General features: G+C 42.7%; 1 protein-coding gene across 5 annotated transcripts in view; it reads left to right on the top strand.

The window, feature by feature from the left end:
- jcada (junctional cadherin 5 associated a) overlaps nucleotides 1-24100 on the top strand; it is a 198197-nt gene that overhangs the window by 163857 nt on the left and 10240 nt on the right. For all 5 annotated transcript variants that reach the window (XM_072253917.1, XM_072253915.1, XM_072253919.1 and 2 more), the window contains one exon: nucleotides 890-4959. In XM_072253917.1, the coding sequence (XP_072110018.1) occupies nucleotides 890-4959 (4070 nt within the window). The remainder of the gene's footprint in view (nucleotides 1-889; nucleotides 4960-24100) is intronic.

Genomic DNA, 24100 nt, shown 5'->3' on the forward strand with positions numbered 1-24100 from the left:
CAGCAGTGACTATAGGAATAGAATGAGGTGGTGGATAAATGCGTGTCAGGTTCATTTTGGTAGGTCAGATTTGAGGACAGAATATAGTATTAATGGCAAGACTCTTGGCAGTGTGGAATATCAGAGAGATCTTGGGGTCAGCGTCCATAGGACTCTCAAAGCTGCTTCGCAGATTGACAATGTTATTAAAAGGCGTATGATGTGTTGGCATTCATCAACCTTGGTATTGCATTCAGGAGCTGTAAGGTAATGTTACAGCTCTATAAGACCTTTGTCAGAGCCCACTTGGAGAACTATGTTCAGTTCTGGTTACCTCACTACAGGAAAGATGTGGATACTATAGAGAGAGTGAAGTCGAGATTTACAAGGATGTTGCCTGGATTAGAAAGCGTACCTTATGAGAATAGGTTGAGTGAACTTGGTCTTTTCTCCTTGGAGCGACGGAGGATAAGAGGTGACCTGATAGAGGTGTATAAGATGATGAGAGGCATTGATCCTGTGGATAGCCAGAGGCTTTTCCCCAGGGCTGAAATGGCTAACACAAGGCGGCACAGTTTTAAGGTGCTTGGAAGTAGGTACAGTCCCTCCCCCCTTCCCCCTTTCATTTCAAGTTAAGCTTTCTTTGGGTAGGAGAATATTATTAAATGCTTTCTTTTCATTAAATCTTAATGCAAGCTAAAAACAAGTTGTTTAAGACAAAAAAAAGTTAGCACAATTCACCTCCTATGTGTTTAAACATGAATCTTGTAGGCTTTGTTAATTTGGTGTTATTTATAAAACTTGTTGTTCCCAGAGCTATTTTGCAAATCATTAGTGAGAAATTATTAAGGCTGTCTTAACGAAATTCAAGTTTCTCAAGTGTGATCCACAGTCTTCATCTGTGTTACAGGTTAAACAGTGGTCCTTCATTACTCTGTTCATCGAGGCCTAACTCGGGTAAAGATGTCACCTACTGGAAACGAAGAGGACAAGACTTCAGTGTTTTATTAAATTATACAAATCGAGGAGATTCAGAAGGAAGTAACATGATGAAAACTAAAACCATTCCGAAAACCGAAAAACAAGAGAGAGGATCACAAGATCAACCGATGAAGAACAAGCAGCAGGTGATAGAAGCAAGTAGACCAGATCAGCAAAAGAGTTGGATAGCAGAAGGTCAGAGTATGGTTGAGAGAGAGGTGTGCGAAGGCAAGTGGAGAGCTCCAATGGATCGTAAGTGCCAAAGCTTGGGGACTAAGGAATGGAAGTCAACTTTAGGAAGACATTTGTCTGACAGTGATGGAAACGGGTTGAGACAAAATATGTTGCCCAAGATGGTTAGTGATGAAGTATTTCAAAGAGAAGGAATGGAATATGTTAAAAAAGGGAAGTCTCAGTCATTGCCTCGGGTCCTTCCAGACAGCAATGGCAAAGGATTTCAGACAGGGCTCCATTACATAACAGCGTCTGGCTTTAATAGAAACAGACAGGAAAATCAGTGTTCAAACAATTTTCATGCATTGCAAAACAGCAGTTCTTACTGTAATCCTCAAACAAGTTCAAAATGGAGGGAAACAGTCAGGCAGAGTACTCCGTTTACTCAGCTGCCCAAAGCAAAGTTCAATAGACCACTAAAACCTCCCTCCTACGAGCTGTATCAGCAAACTAGGAGAAGTTCAGAGATGATCCCTAGTCTCCTGGTGCCTGAAACAAATGAAGGGCAAGGCGTATATTTTGCCAAGGACACTGAAGTAGATGCTGACCATAATAATTGTCCCCAAGTTCTTGCTAGTGGCAACTTGGAGCCTCCTGTCTATGTGCCTCCCCCATCCTATAAAACACCACCTCATCAAAAAGTTGGTCAGATATGTTTTGATAAAGTGCCTAGTTGTGACAACAATACATATCAACTCTCTCAGTCAGTAAGGACTCATGCAGATCAGGCTCACTGGTGCTCAGAAAATGAGGAGAGCAATCAAACTGATGAAAGACAAGCTTACGTTGATCATGGTGCAAAGCAGCATTTGCTACAGGACAAGAATATGAATGATGAAGTAGGTAATGGTGCCCCTCATCCTCGAGAAAACCATAATGCATCGCATAATGGATACGCCGACGATCAAAAGGCTTTTGTCAAGTACATACCATTTACTGATCCTCGGATTAGGCATATTACAGTAGTGCAATCTGACAAGCAGCTTGAAGGAATGGATTATAAGCAAGTACAATGGAATGCAACAGACCAAATTACAGACAGAAATAAGATGCTTGGGTCACCACACCATCATAGTGCCTTCTCTGTTCCATCAGGGTCGCTTTACTCTACTCAGGCAGGCCTGAAGCCAATAACTGATCCTTCATCCATTAACAAATGGTTGGTGGCATGCAAGCCAGACAGTGAGAACAGCACAAAGTTGGACCATTGTTACAAACCATTTGTAGTTAGCCAGTGCGAGCCCTCTTCAAGGATTATTTCAACCACAAACCATCCAGCACACTTTCCACAATCGAGTACCAAATCTGAAGGAAAACTGCATGCAAACCAATGTCCTACTGAAACAGTGACCCAGGTAAAGAAATGGGAGCCAGATTCTCAGTGTTTTGACATGCAAGGAAAGAAACAGCCAAAACGAAGGATGACAGAAACAATATTTTGCCTCGTGTCTGTTCCACTCAATAATTCCGAAGGAGGTTCAAATGAAAATGCACTTAATAGTGACATAGGAAATGGAAATGTTGAAAAGTCTATGAGTGATAGCACTGGAAATTTAACTGAACAAAGCTTTTTGAGCATGTCCTCTTCTGACTTGGAGTTGCAAGCATTGACTGGAAACATGATGTCAGAAAATGGGCTGAAGAAACTGGAGCCTTGGACTGAAGTCAGCAATAAACGCGCAGTCGGCTATAACTTTAACCAGCACAAAGTGTTAAGAGCCTCTGGCTCTTGGCCAGGTGACCAGTACAAAGATCAGGAAACACAAACAAGTTTCAGTAAAGGCCCTCGCGCTACTCAATCATTCACCAGTGCCATAAAAGATGTTTCCAAGGGCAACCAGAGTCACAGGCAGATCCACTCAGAATCTGAAACTCTTTTATTAAAGCAGGGAGATAAAATAAGTACAGGTGCTCCTGTCATCCCTGACCAGAAACAGAAGCTCAGTAACCATCCAATACATGGTCAGACAAGCTTGCATCCATCGAAAAACAGTGCTTTCTCAAGGACAACACCTACACAATATCAGGTAATTAAATCGCACAAAAATCAGCTGGAAGGAGCCTCAAAAACCCCCTTTGAGAAAGGCAGAGATGTACATGCAGAAGAGCAGGTGGAAGCGAGCAGAACCTGTCCCCAGACTTCATCCAACAATGGCAAAGCGTCTGTGGGCTTTGGTCAGTTTCTCCTGAAGCCGGTAAACCGGCGTCCTTGGGACGCAATCAGTGAGCTGGAAAATTTCAACAAAGAGATTCAGGAACAGGAGGACCGGAACAATCAGGCACCACAAAAGGAGGGTGAGCTTTCAACACCCCAGTCGATAAGTTCGGACATCGCCTTTCCAAGCACTCAAATGCCTTCCTGTCACAACTCTGAGCAGTTTGTGCCTGAAAAACTATTGGCCAATAGAAATGCACCCAAAGAAAACTTGGACTGTGGAATTAATAAACACCCCCCACGTTATCCCAACATTACCCTTGAGGTACAGAAACCATTTCGCGTGTCTGCTGACAACAACAAGCTGAGCAGCCAGCTGAGTAATCCCCTCCATAAACCTATCAGCAAAACAACAGCAAATACTAAAAGCAGCACAACATTAAATGTATTTTCAGCAAAAAATGCACAGTTCACTAAATTAAACAATGAAAAGAATGTGGAGCACACCAATTACAAAAGCCAACGCATAAACATCAATGGTGTTAGTAAGCCTATCTATCAACTAAGTGAAAGAAAGGCAGGCGAGATGATTGATGAAAATTCATTAGTCAGCAGTAAGGCTGCAGGTAAAAGAAATGTGCCAGCTCCAGAAAATGAATGTAACGGCGTTACTAGGAAGATGCTCTCCCAATTTAACACCAATGAGATTTATTCAGAAACTGATCTGAGCTCTCTAAATTCTTATAAAAGCCCAAAACCACTCACTGACAACCTGAATGACCTCTTTGAACGGAAAACACCGAAAGGAATTTCTAAAAATGAATCATTTGAAGAAAGAGCTGCCAGGATTTTAGGTATTGACGTGGCAGTGGAAGCCTTGATTTCCCCAACAAAGAAAGCTCAACATGAAGATGTAGGAGAAAATGAGGCAAAGTCTTCCTCTGAAGAGGAGCTGGACAGTACCTACAGTCATATGGCAAACAGTAAATGTACTTCAGGAGAAGTACTGGGGCATGGAATGGGAAAAGGCTTGGAATCTGACAAACAATTGGAATGGAAAGGCAGCCCAGTCTATGGACCGTGGTTACCAAATGGAAATAATGTGTTCCAGAATAAATTATCCAAGCATGTTACTGAAAGTAACAAAGAACTGCAGTTGGGGAAAAGGGCCATCATCAATGAAATTTTTCATGAACCTTTCCAAGAGTTTTATAACTGGGCTGACAAAAATTGCTTCTTTGGCACCGAAAGCAAAACCATCTCTCTAACAGGTCCAGAGAGGAAAGGTCGAAACACTACAGGAATAATCGAAGCCTTGCAAGGTAAGATTGCAGCGTCTCCGAGCCGCACAGCTCTGGATCGCTTGGCCCGTATGAAAGAAGTGGACTCGGTTTCGCGCATCAGGCGTCTCAGCATAAAAAGTGCAGACTCTGGCGATGAGCTTGAGGAGGATAAATGTTGCACAGAGCGAAGAGATAAGGAAGGGCCTTGTGCACCAGTTCGAAAGGAAGACACACATGCAACAAAGGAAAGAATTGTATTGTTAGATCAGGATTTTGAATCTTTTGTGACTTCAATCACAGCTGATGCTGAGAGCAAAGAGGCTAGAGGTAAGTTGATGTGAGGATCAATGTCTTAACTAATATCATTGCATAAAATAATTAACATAACCTTGTTTTAGTTCCCGTGTGGTAGTACAAGGTGTAAACGACTGAGTAAGATATTAAGCCAGGTGTTATCCCACTAGTTCTTTTAGATTGGCAAACTGGCCACAATGATGCAAGGTGCCAGAGGGCACCTTGGTAAATGTCACTGCAAATGCTAGGGCCATTACAGAGACTTGGCTGTCACAAGGGCAAGAATGGCTGCTGGATGTTCTGAGGTTAGATGTTTCAAAAGTGACAGGGAGGAAGGTGAAAGAGGTGGGGAGTGGCATTGCTAATCAGGAGGGGAAGAAATCGCACTATTGCGTATTCTATAAACCCCTCCCCACCAATAGCAACAGAGACAGCGAGGAGCAGATTGGGAGACATATTTTGAATAGATGCAAAAATGACAAAGTTGTTGTTATGGGTGACTTCAGCTTCCTTATCAATGTGGAGGAGCAGGGGGATCTTGGAATCCACGTCCATAGATCCCTCAAAAGTTGTCACACAAGTTGGTAGAGTGATTAAGAAGGGATATGTTGTGTTGGTCTTCATTAGTCATAGGATTAAGTTCAAGAGCCGCAAGGTGTTGTAGCTCTTTAGGACACTAGTTAGACACACTCGGGGTATTGCATTCCAGTTTCCTCATATGGAAGTTTTAGAGAGGGTACAGAGGAGATTTACCATTACGCTGCCTGGATTAGAGAGCATTTCTTATGAGGATAGGTTGACTGAACTATGTCTTTTCACATTGGAGCAAAGGAGGCTGAGAGGTGACTTGATAGAGATGTTAAAAATGACGAGAGGCATCGGCTGAGTGAACCGCCAGCGTCTTTTTCCTAGGGTGGAAATAGCTACTAAGAGGAGGCACCATTTTAAGGTGACTGAATGAAAGTACAGGGGAACGTCAGAGGTAAGTTTTGTAATAGCTTGGAATGAGCTACCAGGGCGGTGATAGAGGCAGAGACATTGAGGACATTTGAGTCTTAGACAAATGGAGAAAGAATTTGATTGATCTTAGTGTGGGTTATAGGTTTGGCACAACTTTGTGCGCCAAAGTGGCTCTGCTGTGCTGCGCTGCTTTATGTTCTGTGATGAAGTGTCTGCGGAGCAAATCTAACTAACTCATTGTACCTCAAACACCCAGCTAACACAATGCTCTCAAATGACAGCCATTCAGAATGGGAAAAGCCCCTCAACAGTGCCATTTAGAGGAAATGCCAGGTACCTACAGTTTAGTTGATGGATGATGTCCAATAAGCTGCTAAAGCAAATCAATGTATTTGTGCTGGTTACACTGTTGTGAGACTTGGGTCTCCGGAGGGTGGCGGTGCAGCAGAAACCGAAGTAACTTCTCCTGAGTTTGAGGCTACTTCACAATTTTCACATTAACACTCAAGGATATACAAGCTACGCCTCCTTTGGGAATATATTATTTAGTCAAATGAACAGAGGCCATCTGCAGCATGATTAGTTGCAAGGAGGAGGAACGGGAGGGGAAATGGCAGGGCAGGGTAACGGCCTTGGGCATTACTGAAGTTTGCAACAATGAGCCCAGAATTAAAGCAGCTGAGTAGAGCACTGCTACTGGCACTATTAGGATATAATGGAATTTCTAGGTTATTTTATCGATATAAACTGTTAAAGTAGAAAACATGCCCGAGTGATTTGCCGGGGTGTAAGCAAATAAAATTTGCCATGAGCCATGTAAGGCAATACGAGTAACAGAAAAAGATGTGTCTTCAGGAAATTTTAAAGGGAGAAAGAGGAGATGATAGACAAAGATGTAGAGAAAGAAGTTCAAGCTGGCAAAAATAAAATTGGGAAGTTTTTAAGACCTTTAACCTATGCATGGGTTAAAATCTGTGTCTTATTTGGCATCTTAAATGGTGAATTGACTCTCCACTTGGATTCAGAATTGGCTGGTCCGTGGAATACAGAGGTTAGTGGTCGATGAGACTTACTCTGGTTGAAGTTCTGTAACTAATGATATTCAGCAGGGATCTATAGTGGGACCTCTGCTGTTTAAGATGTATCTGAATGACCTAGGGGAAAACTAGATGGGTGAGTTTGCAGGCATCGTGAAGTTTGGTGGTGGTGTGGATAGCCTAAATGACGGCCAAATGATATAGTGGGATATAGATGAATTGCAGACATGAGCGGAGAAATAGAAAGTGGAATTTAACCCGATCAAATGTTAAAGTGTTGCACTTTGGGAGATCAAATGTAAATGGCCAGTACACAGTATATGGCAAGTCCATTAACAATGTTTATGTACAGAGGGACCTAGGGTCAAAGTCCATAGCTCCCTGAAAGTAAAAATACAAAGGTTGATGGACTGGTAAAGAGTGCATGTGGGTGCTTGCCTTTATAGGTGAGGAACTGAGTTCAAGAGTTGGGAAGTTATATAGCAGCTTTATAGAACTCTAGTCAAGCCCTATCTGGAGTATTGCTTCAATTTTGGATGCCCTATTATAGGAAAAATGTTGAGGCTTTGGAAAAAGTGCAGAAGAGGTTTACCAGGATGCTGCCTGGATTAGAGGGTGTGTGCTGTAAGAAGAGGTTGCAAAAACCTGGGTTATTTTCTCTAGAGTGGCCGAGGCTGACAGGAGACTGATAGAGGTTTATAAAATTATCAGAGACAATGATAGAGTAGACAGAAATGAAATTAGGCTTATTATCACTGATAAACATCATGAAGTTTTGTTGCTTTGTGGCAGAAGTACAGTGCAAGACATAAATCTTACTGTAAGTTGTGCAAAACAGGAATAGTGACATAATGTTCATGGACTGTTCAAAAACTGGATGGCAGAGGGGAAGAAGCTGTTCCTAAAATGTTGAGTGTAGGTCTTTATGCCCCTGTACCCCCTCCCCAATGGTATTACCACAAAGGGGGCATGTTCCAGATGGTGATGGTCCTTAACGATGGATATCACATACTTGAGGTACTGTGCCTTGAACCTATTAACCCAATATTTACTTTTTCCCATTAATTATTAATTTATAATAATTCTATGCCTTGCGCTGCCACGAAATAACAAATTTCATGACATCAGGCAGGGATAATTATTCTGATTCTGACAGCCGGTATCTTTTTCCAGGGATTGAAATGTCCAATTCCAGAGGGCCTGAATTTAATATGAGAGGGGCAAAGTTCAATGGAGATGTGCGGGGCAAGGTATTTTACACAGAGTGGTGGGTTCCTGTAATGTGATGCCAGGGCTATTAGTGGAGCAAATACAGTAGATGTGTTCTCGAGGCTCTTTGATAGGCACATGAATGTACAGGAAATGGAAGGATATAGACATTGCAAACAAGAAAAAAATCTGCAGATGCTTGAAATCCAAGCAACACACACAAAATGCTGGGGGAACTCAGCGGGCCAGGCAGCATCTATGGAAAGGAGTACAGTCAACGTTTTGGGCCGAGACCCTTCAGCAGGATTTTTTTTTCTCACCAGTCTTGCCAGAGGGTCTCGGCCCAAACCATTGACTGTACTTTTTTCTGTAGATGCCGCCTGGCCCGCTGAGTTCCTCCAGCATTTTGTGCGTTTGCTTGGATATAGACATTGTGTAGGCAGAAAAGACTAGATGAACTGGGCATTTGATTACTGATTTAAGGGCCGGTTCCTGTGCTATACTGTTCTATATTCGAAGCAGAGTCCAGTGCCCAAGCATCAACAATACCCCCCTCCCACCACCCATGACATGAATGCTCCTCAACCCATTGAGTTCTTCTAACAGATTGTTTGTGCCTCCATCTTGCAGTGTCAGCAGTCTGCGGTGTGTCCAGTGAAATCTGAGGTGGAGTCAGAGAAAACATTGGACTGTATTGGGCTGGAGTGGATCCCACCACAGAGGGAGATTGCACTTCAGTTCAACAGAGCACTGGATAGAGGAGTGTTGCTTACTATACTGACCTTCTTAGTAAGGAAGGAAAATGGAGAAAGTTTACCATACTAGTTCATGGAATGGCTGGGTTGAATTTAAGACACAAGAGACTACAGATGCTCAAAATCCAGAGTAGCACGCAAAATGCTGGAGGAACTCAATTTCACTACCCTTTTACATCCAAGAGTTGGCTACTGAGATATGGACAGCAACTGGATCCCAGGTAGTGCATGTTAGGCAGCATCTATGGAGAGGATCTATCATTTCTGATGAAAGATCTCAGCTTGAAATGTCGACTGTTTATTCCTCTCCAATAGATGCTGTCTGACCTGAGCTCCTCCAGCATTTTGTGTGAGCTGAATTTAAGAAAAGATTGGACCAGGGCTAGGCTGGTATCCACTGGAATTTTGAGCAGGGAGGGGGGAACTTGATTGTCATTTAATAAGAGGTCTCAACAGGATGTATCCTCATGAGACCTTATAGGAGCCACTGTTCAAAGCTTAAAAAGTCATCTACTTAAGGTAGAGATGAGCACATTTTTCCCCTCAAAGTTTCTGGATTTTTAGAACTCTCCGCTTCCAAAGGTGCTGAGAAGTAGGGACTTTGAATATTTTTAAGACAGAGTTAGATGGATTTTAATAAGCAGGAGTGTGAAACATTACCGGAAAATGCAGAGTTAAGGTTATAATCAGAGCAGGTGTGATTTTTATTCATTGATTACATATGACTGAACAAGGCTAATTTCACTACCCTTTTACATCCAAGAGTTGGCTAGTGAGATACGGACAGCAACTGGACCCCAGGTAGTGCAGTATAGAAATCTCACCCCGGAAAAGCTTCGGATGGACTTTAACAGAATTCCTTGTCTTCTGTCACAACTGTGGGGCATTTTAATTTTTGTTTTCTCTGACATTCAATTGAAGTAAGTAAGTAAAAAGACTATGACTTAAAAATTTGTATTAAAAAGTTTATTTAAAAACTCACAATACTCTTAGAAAGGACATTGAATTAAAGTAAGGTAATTAGAAAAGTAACTGGATCTCCCAGCCACCTCCTAATCCACAGGCCTGGAAAGCACATTGCAATCAGTGAAGTTTCAGATCAGATGCAATGTTTGATCTGATATAGGACTCAGACAATTGTTCAGCACACTGTATACTCAGTAGACGAGGCTTTGTCATTGACTCCATAGGGTGCCCAGTGGCAGATCCAGTGCCTTCTGGCATCAGATGGTCATGGACTTCTTGCTTTCACAGTGTCTGCCTGGAAGTAATATATTTCCTAACACCTGAATGTCAGTCATTTTTATCAGAACTGTTGTCTCTGCCCAGCAAGAATCTCCCCAAGATCTTTTAATGTACCCCTTGAAGGAGGAGAATTAGGGAAATGGGCAAAGGACAATAGGGGAGAAATTCACACGACCTGCTGAGGGGGTACAGCTCCCAATAGTCGGCAATGAAATTCAGGAATGCATGAGAAGCAAAGGAACATAAATCTTATGGTCCCTGGATAATGAAATATAGTGTGTATGAACTCGGTGACATACTGTACAGCACAGAAACAGGCCCTTTGGCCCACTGTGTCCATGCTGATCTGTTGCCCATCTACGCTAATCCCATTTGTCTGACTTACAGTGGTATCATTCTGTACCTTCTCTATTTGAGAGACTAAATGCCTCCTAAACCTAATAATTGGATCTGATTCCACCACTTCCTCTGACAGCACTTCCCAGATATCAATCTCTGCTTTGTAAAAATAAATCTTGTACTTCACATCCTCTATTAAAATTCCTCCCTCTCACCTTAAATCTATGCTTTCTTGTTTTTGCTACCCTACTTTTAGCTGGCTGCGCGTGGTTAGAATCATATTTCAGAATAAGCTAGTGGTGGCAGTAAGGAAAGCCTGAGTATTAAAGGATCCTTTGACTTCACATTCTCAGTCACAGAAGTGCTGCCTTCTGCCATTTTCACCTGAATTGATATTACTTATTTCATAATAAATTCTGGCTGCGCTTACCAGAAGCAGAGATCATCCTAATCTCTGCTACAGCCGTTCAAAGCCCCTGTGAATTCAGCAGATTGCTCAAAAGCATTTGCCATGTCATTTTGCTGGAGTAGTCCATAATTCAGAAGGGAGAGAAGCTTTGATCAGTCCCTTGCCTCTCTGTACCATCTGTGTGCCTTCTCCTAAAGTGCTCTGAAGCTAGTTATGAACATTTAAGTGTTTTAGTTATTGTTGCAGCTCTTTATCTAGGAATGTACGTTTTCTAAGAATACATGTGAATTCACAGTGATATTATGTACATGACACGAGCTTCCAATGTAACTTGATTTAAAGGCCCATTGTCATATGCAGAAGTAACAAAGTGGACCAGCAGCCCAAGGTTAGTGAGTTCACGTCTCAATCCTATAAAATCAGTAAGATCTGTAAAATCAGGCTGTGTGAATATATAGAGCAATTTTGGAAGACATCCATGAGCATCTTCTGAATTGTTTTAAATCCGAACTGATCTCAGTCCTATAAAAGATGGTTGATTCCTAAAGTCCATCCTCATGAGAATTGTCAAACTGCATGTCCTAGCATTGGTTATAATATTTTTGACTGGGTTTTGTCAATGAGTAGTACAGCAGGGGCTAATTTTGATTTGTTTAACTAGGCTTTCCACATTGCACAGCAGCAAGTAAATACTCTGCTAGTTGGCGACACAGATGGATAATTTGGATTCATAAACATAGATGCTGGAAATCCAGAGTAATACACACAAAGTGCTGGAGTAACTCAGCACGTCAGGCAGCGTCTATGGAGAGGAATAAAAACCCAACATTTCCGGCTGAGGCCCAGAAATTGCAATTGTACAAGACAGCAGTCTTGATGAAGGGTCTTGGCCCAAAATGTTAGCTCTTTATTGCGGATACAGTGGGGTCTTGTAAGAGCCTCTTAGATAGGTACATGGAGCTTAGAAAAATAGAGGACTACGCGCTAGGGTAATCCTAGGCAGTTTCTAGAGTAGGTTACATAGCTGGCACAACATTGTGGGCCAAAGGGCTTGTAACGTGTTGTAAATTTCTATGTTCTATGTTTATTCCTCTCCATAGATGCTGCCTGACCAGCTGAGTTCCTGCAGCGTTTTGTTTGTGTTACTCTGGATAAACTGAATCATTGTGCTTGAAGCATTGTTTTCTTCATTCACAATTCTGGCACTTCTGGGATAATATATACCTCACTAACTGCCCTTGAAAGGGAGTGTTAAAGAGCCATCTTGAACTGCTGTAGATCATGCAATGTGATGAAGATGCTATTGTATAGCTAGTTCTAGTGATCTTACCCAGCAAAGATAAGAGTTCTTAACTGTAACACTAATTGTAAAATAGTCTTGTCTATAAGTTGTAGAACAGAAAAACTTAGGAGTAAAAAAGAATATGGTTCTCTCAAAGTGGTGTTGCAGGTAGACAGGGTGGTGAAGAAAGTGTTTGGCAGGCTAGCCTCCAGCAATGGGCAGTGAGTAGAGAAGTTGGGATGTTAGTTTGCAATTGTATTTGACATTGGTGCACTTAGAATATTCTCCTCTGTTTGAGCAACTCTCCTACAGAAAAGATGCCATTAGGCTGGAAAGAGTGCAGAGGAGAGCTATGAAGGAGTTGCTGGGGCATGAGGGACCAAGTTGCAGAGACAGGTTGAGCATTTTTTTTTTATCGAGACACAGCATGGAGTAGGCCCTTCCAGCCCTTTGAGCCGTCCCGCCCAGAAATCCCACGATTTAATCCGAGCTTAATCATGGAGCAATTTACAATGCCCAATTAACCTACCAATCAATACATCTTTGGACCGTGGGAGGAAACCGGAGCACCCAGAGGAAACCAAGGTGGTCACAGGGAGAATGTACAAACTCCTTACAGGCTGTCGCAGGATCTGAACTCAGGTCACTGGCGCGGTAGAGCATTGTGCTAACGACTATGTTACCGCGTAACTTTACTCATTGGCACATAACAGAATGATGGGTGATCTTAAATCATGAGTGGCATAGATAGGACCTGCCAGCAGAAGTCGTGGAACGGGTTTGATTCCAATGTTTGGATAAGAAGGGGATGGTCCAGGTGCAGGTTGTTGAGGCTAGGCAGATTAATAGTTTGGCATGAACTAAATGGGCTGAAGGGCCTGTTTCTGTGCTGTAGTGTTCAATGATCCTATAACTTTTTGTCCCAGAGGGTGGTCTGTACATGGAATGAGCTGCTGGAGGAGATGGTTGAGACCAGTTCATTGACAACATTTAAAAGGCATTTGATTATGTATATGGGTAGGAAAGGTATAGAGGGATATGGGCTAAACTAGGCATATGGGATGAGCTCAGATTGGAGTTTTGATTGTCCTGGATCAGTTGGGCTGAAGGGCTTATTAGATGCTATGTTACTCTAACTAATCCATTGTTCGTAATGTTGCCATTTATTGTCCATCCCCAATTTCCCACTAGAAGGTGACCTAATGAACTGCTGCCTTAAGCCTCTGTAGTCCTGCTGGTGAAGGTGCTCCTAGAGCATTGTTGGGGAGGGAACTCCAGGACTGAACACAACACCAAATAGGAGCACACTATGTTTCTCCAGTAAGTCATTGGTAATGGAGAGAATGAATGTTAGCATTGATGGATGAGGTACCAATCAAATAAGATCTTTGGTTCTAAACAGTGAACTTGAAGTGTACAATTTCTTGAGTGCTGTTGGGCATGCACTTATAGAATGCAGAAATGTACATCACAGAATAGCCATGATGAGCGCGATGCCAATTTAGACGAATTCCAAACAATCTACTGGAGGAACTCAGTGAGTTGAACGGCTTCAGAGGGAGGAAAGAAATTATCAATGTTTTGTTTTAAAACCCTCCATCACAACCTCTTGATTCCAGAATCTGCAGTCTCTGGTATCCCCAGTAAACTAATCCCATCTACGTGCACATGGTCTGTATCCCTTCATTTTCTGCCTATTCATGTACTTGTCGAATTGCCTCTGAAGTGCTGCTTCTGAATCTGCTTCCACCACTTCGCCTGGTTGTACATTCCAGCAGGCTACCAATCTGTCTAAAAATAACTTGTCTTGTAAATCTTGAAACTTTCCCCCACTCGAAAAGTTGAAAGTTCAAAGAAACTGTATTATCAATGCACACAATGTGCTATATATGTCACAATATACTACCCTGAGATTCATTTCCTCGCGGCTATTCATAGTAAATATAAAGAAACACCATAAAATCTGCATACAAAGATGGACAAACAACCCACACAAAATGCTGGTAGAACGCAGCAGGTCAGGCATGATGGATGCTGCCTGACCTGCGTTCCACCAGCATTTTGTGTGTGTTGCTTGAGTTTCGAGCATCTGCAGATTTCCTCGTGTTTGCGTGGACAAACAACCAATGTGCCAAAGATGACAAACTGCAAATACAAAAAAGAAAAACAAAATAATCAATAAATATTGAGAACATGAGTTGTAAAGTGCTTAAAAGTGAGCCAACAGGTAGTGAAACCAGTTCAGTGTTAGCGTGAGTGAAGTTATCCACTCTGGTTCAGGGGCCTTTTGGTTGAGGGGTAGTAACTGTTCCTGAACCTGGTGGTGTGGCACGTAAGGCCCCTGTACCTCCTTCCTGATGATAGCAGTCAGAGAGAGTATGGCCTGGATGGTAGGGGTCTTTGATGATGGATGCTGCTTTCTGTGACAGTGCTCTTTGTAGATGTGCTCAATGGTGGGGAGAGCTTTTCCTGTGATGGACTGGGCTGTATCCACTATCTTTTGTAGGATTTTCCATTCAAGGGCATTGGTGTATCTATACCAGGCTGTGATGCAGCCAGTCAGTATATTCTCCACTGTGTATCTATAGAAGGTTTTCAAAGTTTTAGATGAAATTGTCAATTCTTCACAAACTTCAGAAATGATAATGTTGAAGTTAAAGTTACTGCCCTCTACACTTCTAATCCCCGTTGAAGACTGGCTCATGGACTTCCAGTTTCCTCCTGGTTGTAGTCAATGATCAGCTCTTTGGTTTGCTGATGTTGAGTGAGAGATTGTTGTTGTGGCACCATTCAGCCAGATTTCCAATCGCTGAGGTTATGGGTCTGCTTTGGCAGCTCCAGGTTTCAAGCCTATCGACTCACTTTCATTCTGAATGCTTTTATTGTGCAAGATTTGTGTGTTTTTTTCCTCTTTCTCTCTGTGCTTTGGGTGTTGGTCTCTTTTTTAAAATTGGTTTCTTTCATGTTTCTTGTTTTATGGCTGTAAGCAGTTGAATCTCAAGGTTGTATAGTTTATACATACTTTGATAATAAACTTCCTCTGAACTTTGAACGACAGTGGTGTCATCAGCAAACTCAAATATGGCATTGGAGCTGTGACTAGCTTCACAGTCATAAGCACAAAGCAAGTATATCAGGGGACTAAACTCACAGCCTTGTGGTGCACCTGTGCTGATGCTGATTGTAAAGTGGATAATGTTGCCAACCCAAACTAACTGGGGTCTGCAAGTGAGGAAATCAGAGATCCAGTTGCACAAGAAGGTTTTGAGGTCTAGGTCTTGGCCCACTTAACTGAAAGCTATGCACTGTAATATTTGTTATTTCTACCCTGGGGAAAAACTCTGGCTATCAATCCTGTCTCTGCCTCTCATCATTTTATTTATGCCAAACAGGTCACCCTCAGCCTCCAATGCTTCTGAGAAGACAATCCCAGGTTGTCCAACTTCTTCTATACATACTATATACAACCTCGAGATTCATCTTCTTGCAGGTAGCCACAAAACAAAGAACACAATAGAGCCTATTTTTTTTTTAAAAAATACAAACACAACAAAGCCCATCAAACACCCAATGTGCAGAGAAAAAGAACAGACCGTGCAAACAATAAAAAGGTAGACAAATAACACACAGAACACGAACCACAGAGACCAGGTAAGTAAGGCCACAGCTACAAAGTCAGCTCCGTGCTGAGGCGAGTAACACTTGTGAAGTAATGAGCTGAGCACCAGTTCATCCTTCATTCTTGGCCTTGATACCTTGATTTTAATAATCTAACTCGACACTTAAATCAGCCAACCGTTGGTTCACTTTCTGCTCTCGGGCTCAGGCCCTGCCCTTTCAATCTGGTCCCAAATCCACTCCAGCCATGGCCAAATATTGGTTCATTTTCTGCTCGCGGGCTCAGGCCCTGCCACTTCAATCTGGTCCCAAATCCACTCCAGCCATGGCCACTGCTGCAGTACCTGCATTCCTGATGGTCCAGATGCTGGATCCTTCAGGATACCACAAAAAATGCCAAGTCGTACAGACGGTTCAAAAGAAGGTAAATTGCATGCTGTGGATTGCAGTGATTGTAGTCCAGAAAAAGTGTAATAAATAGAACAGTTAGTGGTCTTGTTTGCTGCCTGTAAACCGTCAATGTGACTCGTCAGCACCATCTTTACATTCTCATCCAAATCATTATGTAACTGGTGAACAAAAATTGCTCAAATGGATCACAGTGCCATATTACCAGTCTCATGTCTCTCCAGTCAGCAAAACACCCTTCCTACCATCAAGGTGATTTTGTATTCACTTAGCTAGCTCACCCTGGATCCCATACAGTCTAATTTTACAGACTAGCTCTCCTTGTAGGACCTTATTATAGGCCTTGCCAGTGTCCCTCTAGACAATGTTCACTGCCCTGCCTCATTAATCCTCTTGATTACCTCTTCAAAAATCTCTGAACAGATTTGAGAGCTATGGTTTCTTGTTTGTACATGCAGAGTCATGCTAACTAACCCCAATTCAAACTTGCCAATGCTGCTAGATCCCCTCCTGTATTTGCCAACCTTGTCAGGGCTAAAGTTTTGCAGCGGTCATCTGTGTGTGTCCTGTAGCACAGATATTGAGACTCAGTCTGACTTTGACCTCGCCCAGGGATAGTCCAAACAGAAGATGGAAAAAGTCTCTCCACAGAATGCTCATATCTCAGTGATGAGATCCTTGGAAAACCTAAATCTGTGAGTATGTTATTCATCAGAGATACCTAGCTGGGGGTTTGTTGGAGTTGTATCTTTGCTGGTGGACTCTGCTTTTCCTCCTGCTCTATTGTCCCCATTCCAACACGTCATCAGCCTTGGCCATACCAATTCCTGTAGTAATGGTATGCAGCCAGCAGTGTTGCCACTGATGCTTGCATGGAATGGGCATTGCAATAGTTCAATGTAAAAGAAGTGTGCAATCTGTCAAATATCTCTATACTCGGGAAGATGTTTGAAGAGTCTGCAGTCATCTCTGAAGGTACCGGTCAGTTTCCTGACATCAGCAATGTGTCTCTTTTTTTAAAATCTTGGAAAGCGTGTAATGTGGTGTGTCCCCAGTTCTACAGCGCTGTTGCATGAGGATCATCAAATTCAAAGTAAATTTATTGTCAACATGTACCACCTTGCTCTCAATGATGGATGCCACCATTTTTGAGGCATCACCTATTGAAGATATCCTCGTTGCAAGGGAGGCTAGAGCCCATGATGTAGCTGGTTGAGTTTGCAACTATCTGCAGCTTTTTCTGATCCTGTGCAGTGGCTCCTCCATATCAGACAGTGACGCAACCAGAAAGAATGCAGCACTAAGTTATTAATAAAGTCCCCTGATATGTGACATTGAGTTTCGGAGTCCTTGAAAGAGAATCTGTAGGTTGTGGGATCAATTCAGAGTTGAGGTGAGTGAAGTTATCCACACCGGTTCAGGAGCCTGATGTCTGTACAGTAATAACTGTTCCTGAACCTGGTGGTGGGTGACCTAAGGCTTCTGTACCTCTTTCCAGTGGTAGTAGTGAGAAGGCCTGGATGGGAGGGTCCTTGATGATGAGTGCTGCTTCCTTGTGACAGTGCTCCTTGTCAATGTGATCAATGCTGGGGAGGGCTTTTCCTATGATTGACTGGGCTATATCCACCAATTTTTGCAGACTTTCCCATTCCTGGGCATTAATGTTTTCATACCTGGCCATGAGACATAGTGCACAGCTTTCTGCTCCAATGAAATTGGAACAAATGGAAAGCTTACTCTATCTGAATAATTATGTCAGATGACGTGTGCCCAACATGGGGGAGCCATCAGGCTCACTATTAGGAATACAGCACTGAAGTGCTCAGCCCAGTTTTGTGTCTAGTGCACTTTCACCCAGAAATGATCTTCAATGTAATCTGTTCCAGAAGAGGGAAATTGAATCGCACAGTGCCAGGAAAAAGTGGGAGCTTCTATTTCTAGACAGATATTTCTTAGAAGCCTGTGAAAGGCTGATTTTTACTAAAGAGCTCCCCAGGTACATTTTGCAGTCCTTTCTATTATTTCGTGGAAATTCTAATTTTGCCAAGCACTTGTTTTCCTTAAGAGTGTGACCACCACTTCTACATCAGCGCTGGCATTGTAGCACCAACAAAGCTGCCACTTTGAGGCCAGTCTTGCTTTGGGTACCTGTCTTTCCCAATAAGACCTCATTGATATTTACCTAGAGTTCAACAGATAATCTTCTATATGAGCATTCTCTTTCCCAAACAATCCGATGTCCCACTACTTGAAGAAATCTAATGACACTACTTATTTTGGCAGGAGTTTTAATTTATGAGTTGTGCACTATAGACACTCTCATCAAAACGATTGCTTTAATTTGCAATATGATGATATTCATAAAACTATGTGGACACCATGCTGGACTTTGGATATTCAACAAGTGCATTGCTACATAATGTAGCAAGCTGTGTAGGTTCTTTTTTAATTGCTTGTGCCAATTGATCCACTAAGGTGTCCATTTCATGTAACATTTTAAATACCTTCATGGTTTTTGACCCAACACCTTTCTAGAGAACATTTAATATTTCTGTGCCAGGATGTGAAGTAGAACCCTGTAAAACCAGCTCAGCTTCAGAGTGATGTGCCTGATGTTTCAACGTCCTTTATTTTGGAATAACAGCTTGTTATGTGCCGTAGGGTACTTAAGGTTCAAAGTTTGTGCCTCAAAGTTCAGCTGGTGACACTGAGGGTAATTCCACTTTATTTAGCATGAAACGTAGCATGCACGTGACTAAGCATTTGTCAATTCCTCATTGGTTGGCTGCTCTGTTTTCCCAGTGTAGATGGGTATTAGATTAGATTATGAGAACATTCAGTCCTCGTTTATTGTCATTTAGAAATGCATGCATGCATTAAGAAATGATACAATTTTCCTCCAGAGTGATGTCACAGAAAAACAGGACAAACCAAAGAATAACACTGACAGAGCCACATAATTGTAACATACAATTACAGCAGTGCAAAGCAATACCATAATTTGATAAAGAATAGACCATGGGCACGGTTAAAAAAAAGTCTCAAAGTCCCGAGTCAATTGAATCCCGAGTCCCCGATAGCAGGCGGCAAATGGAGAAGCTCCCTGCCATAAACCTCCAGGCACTGACAACTGCTGATGCATTGGAAGCACCCGACCACAGCCGACACTGAGTCCGTCTGTCCGAAAACTTGGACTCTCCGACCAGCCCCTCTGATACAGCCTCCCGAGTGTCATCCTCTGCCGAACGCCTTCGACCTCGCCCGGCGGCCAAAACAAGCAAAGCCAAGGAATCGGGGCCTTCTCCTCTGGAGATTCTGGACTACACAGTAACCGGCAGCGAAACGGGCATTTCAGAAGTTATTCCAGATGTTCCTCTGTACTCTCACATCTGTCTCTATCAAATCAGAATTGTGCACGGTCCCCTACTTGACAAATAATAGACATCACCACCGAAGTGGCCGCGTGCGCTGCATCGTGCCGCCCTCTTCTCTTCCTCCTAAGGAGGAGCATTAGGAGAATTTGTGGGAGGGGTAGTGAATGGGAATGCAGGAGAAATGTCAGATGGGTGTTTGTTGGTTGGTGTTGGGCTAGTGGGCTGAAGGGCCTATTTCTATGCTGTATTACTCTGTAATGGAGCCTAAGATGAAGAGTTTGTGATGGACAGGACATTTTTATATTTATCTCTAATTAAAGGGCAGGAGCCCAGATATTCTCGTGTTTGCCATTTCAACCTCTGTTCCTTTCAAAACTTCCTAAAGTTGCTGCTAGCTGCCTTTAATTTTTTTTAAGCTTCTCCATAACATGTGACGTGGGAACTCAAGCTTGCAATATTTGTTTTCCTACAGCAGAACATGCTGTCATTCTGTGTGTATCCAGTGGAGGGCAGCTGATTATGGAGTTACCACAGCTTTGGAAACCAAATCACAGGGAAGCTGCAAGCAGCACTGCTGCTGGCAGCGGTGATCCGGCACACAAAGAGCAAAGCAGTGAACTTACAAAGGATGTAGTTTCTCTCGACATCACTTTGTACTCAATTCCACATTCAGCAATGTGACCCCCGTCCTAACCCTAAGGCAATGACTCATGGTGGGTTTGGGATGGGATTCTGTGAGATCTTCTCAGAGACGTCTGTGTGTTTAACAACAGTCTCCCCGCTCATAGTTAGAAATAATAATCAGACTGGTTCTCAAACAGATTGCATGCATGCCCACTTAATAAATAAAACAAATAGACTGACGACTAATATTCTTCTGAATGAGTCAATAACAACAATTACATTAAAACAGGCTGGGAAATGAGAGCTTTTCCTTGCACTGGAGGAACAAATCATACTGCAAATAGATGAAACCTTAATAGCAATGCAAATGATAAAATCATGATTTATTTTAGATGAAGAACTTACTCCCAAAATGTTTGCAATTCAATTTCTGGTCCTCTTTCCAACGTGTAGTCCCAGTTCATCTCCAAAGCTGTGTTGGTTGTTAACACAAACGAAGCGTTTCCCTGTATGTTTTGATGTGCATGTGACAAATAAACCTGAATCTGAATGCCAGAGGCTGGTAGGTTCTATTAATCTGTTCTACGGACCCCACTGTGCAGGGCAGCGGTGGATGGTGTTACCAGAGAGCCACATTCAACCAGTATATCCTGGGCTGAACCTCCAGTCCAGCATTTCTGTCAAATAATATAGAATAATTTTCTGTAATATAAGGCAGGTGGTTAAAGATACTGGTGATGAAGGTGGCATCTTTTGTTTGAAACCTTCAGTCACAACCCTTTTGCCCACTGAGATATGCCACAACAATTTAACATTAACAAATACTCATGGCTTCCTGTCTAACATCCTTCCTATGACCTAGACCGTCCAAGACAAAGGACATTATCTTGCCAGGAAACAGTTGCTCATGCTTATGAGCTTCATGTTGGGATAGAGGAAACAGCACTGTCAGTGTTTATTCCTTGCTACCCTTCCTTTCTCCAAGCTCATGATCCCCATGCTCCATGGTGGCCTTCCCATTTCCCAAACAGCTCCTGATGCTCTTCCCTGCCACTGATCTTTATAGAAGTTTATAAACTTATGAGAGGCATTGATAGACAGCGAGTACCCTTTTCCCCCAGAGTCAAAATGTCTACCACTAGAGGTCATGCATTTAGAGTGAGCGGCGTAAAGTTCAAAGGAGATGTGGGGTAGGTTTCTTTACACGGAGTGATGGGTTGCTGGTATGCATTGCCAGTGATAGTGATGGAGGCAGATGTTATAGAGGCATTTAAAAGTTTCACAGTTAGGTACATGAATATGCAGAGAATGGAGGGATATAGGCCTTGTGCACACAGAAGGGATTAGAGCAACACACACAAAATGCTGGAGGAACTCAGCAGGCCAGACAGCATCTATGGAAAAGAGTAAACAGTCAATGTTTCGGGCTGAGACCCTTCACCAGAACTATTAGGCCCTTCATCGGCCTTAACTGTCGACTGTTACTCTTTTGCATAGATACTGCCTGACCTGCTGAGATCCTCCAGTGTTTCATGTGTGTTGCTTGGACTTCCAGCATCTGCAGATTCTCTCTTGTTTGAGAAGGGATTAGATGTGATGATCATGATGAGTTCAGCCCAGCATTGTGGACCAAAGGGCCTATTCCTGTGCTGTGCTGTTCTGCGTTCTGTGATCTCGCCCTCTGAACTCGTATTCCACCCCCAACCTGAGCATTACCCTCAATGTAGGTGACGTACTGGTTAGCATAACACTTTATAGTACCAGCGTCAAGAGTTCAATTCCCGCCACTGTCTCTGAGGAGCTTGTACGTTCTTCCCGTCACCATGTGAGTTTTTTCTGGTTGTGCCGGTTTCCTACGACATTCCAAAAGACGTATCAGTTAGTAAGAAATTGGCATGCTATGTTGGCGCTGGAAGCATGGGGACACTTGCAAGCTGCACCTAATCCAGTCCCGCACTGTATTGATCATTGACACAAATGAAACCTTTCGCTGTCTTTCGATGTGCATGTGACAAGTAAAGCTAATCTTTATTCTTTAAATCTTTAACTCTTCTCCCTCTACCTATCCCTCCTCTGCCCAAAATCGTTCCCCACCCTGAGCCCTCCTTCCCATTGCCACCGTCTGACCTCACGTCTGGCCCCAGGTCCAAACCCTGCTGGTGCTGAGTGGTAGGTCCTCAGCAGAGGTTTCGTCTTCATACCACGTGACAGTCTGCTGCTTATTTTGCGGGAAAGAGGTTTCACACTAGTTGCTGACTGAAAACCTCTGCTAGCCATACTGGGTGTGAAATCTACCATTGCACTCCCGAGGCAGGGAAGGCCACACTACTCTGTTCAAGAAGGCAGGTTCATCACCACCTTCTCAAGGGCAACTAGGGATGGGCAATAAATACTAGCTTAGCTGGTGACGCCCACATCCCATAAATGAATAAATTTTTTAAAAAACTGTCGCTATACTTATGACATTGTGGATCAAGCAGGAAAACTAGTATCCTGTTAAGGAACCACACTAGCATTTAGAAATAGATCTTTAACGTGATGCCGGTGGATGAGATTTCTCTCTAATGGACAACTATACAAAGGCCCCAGATTTGAAGGTGCAAATGAATGGAGTCATAGAGCATTGAAATGGGCCCTTCAGCCCAACTCATCCATGCTAACAAGATTCCCTTCTTCACGTCCTGTCTGCTTGTATTTCCTTCTAAGCCTTGCCTATCCATGTACCAGTCCAAGTACCTTTTAAATGTTGTTAATATACCTTTCTCAACCACCTCCTGTGGCAGCTCATTCCATACACTGTACTAAACAATTTCTGGGTGAAAAAGTTGCCCCTCAGGTTTCTGTTAAATCTCTCCCCATCACCTTAAACCTATGCCCTCGAGTTGTTGATTCCCCATCCGCAGGAAAAAGTCTGTGAGCATTCACCCGATCTATGCCCCTCTCTGTTTTATACACCTTTGTAAGATCATCCCTCATTCTCCTGCACTCTAATGAGACCTATCCTGCTCTGACGCCCTCTAAATCTTAGTCCTTTGAGTCTCAGCAGCATCCTCATAAATCTCCTCTGCATTTTTTCCATTGTAATCGCATCTTTCTTATGGCAGAAACTGAACATAATATTCTAAAGGCAGCCTCACCGCCATCTTGTACAACTGCAACATAATATCCTAACTTCTATACCCAGTGCCCTGACTGATGAAAGCCAGCAGCCCAAAACCTTTCTTCACTGCCTCCTCTCTCTCTGTGACACTATTTTCAAGGAACCATGTACTCAGTCCTCCAGTTTTACAACACTACTCGGGGCTTACCATTGACAGTAACTGTTCAACTGTGATTTGTTTTCCCAGATTGCAAAACCTTGCACTTATCCAAATTAACTTCCCACAACCAGCAAATCAAGAATCTCCTTTAATTTTTGCTAACCCTCTTCACTGCCCACTATTTCACCTATTTTAGCGTTATATGCAAACTTGCCCACCCTGTACATTCTCATCCAAGTCATTGATAATAGATAACAAATAACAATGGGCCTAATGCTGACCCCTGAAGCACACACTAGTCATGGGTCTCCAGTCTGAAATGCAACCTTCTACCCTCTGCTTCCTACCATTAAGTCAATATGTATCCAATTAGCTAGATCTCCCGAGATTCCAGGTTTATTGTCTACCAGATAACACTGAAACAATGCATCAGAGATCATAATCAAAATCAGGTTTAATATCACTGGCAAATGTCATGAGATTTGTTAACTTAGTGGCAACAAACAAATGAAATACATGATAATATAGGAGAAAAATAAGTAAATCAATTACAGTAAGTGTAGATATATGTATTAAATTAAAAATAATGCAAAACAGAAATAAAAAAGTGAGATGGTGTTCATGGGTTCAATGTCCATTCAGGAATCAGATGAC

Source organism: Mobula birostris, chromosome 3, assembly GCF_030028105.1.
Source record: "Mobula birostris isolate sMobBir1 chromosome 3, sMobBir1.hap1, whole genome shotgun sequence".
In the NCBI taxonomy this organism is placed as follows: domain Eukaryota; kingdom Metazoa; phylum Chordata; class Chondrichthyes; order Myliobatiformes; family Myliobatidae; genus Mobula; species Mobula birostris.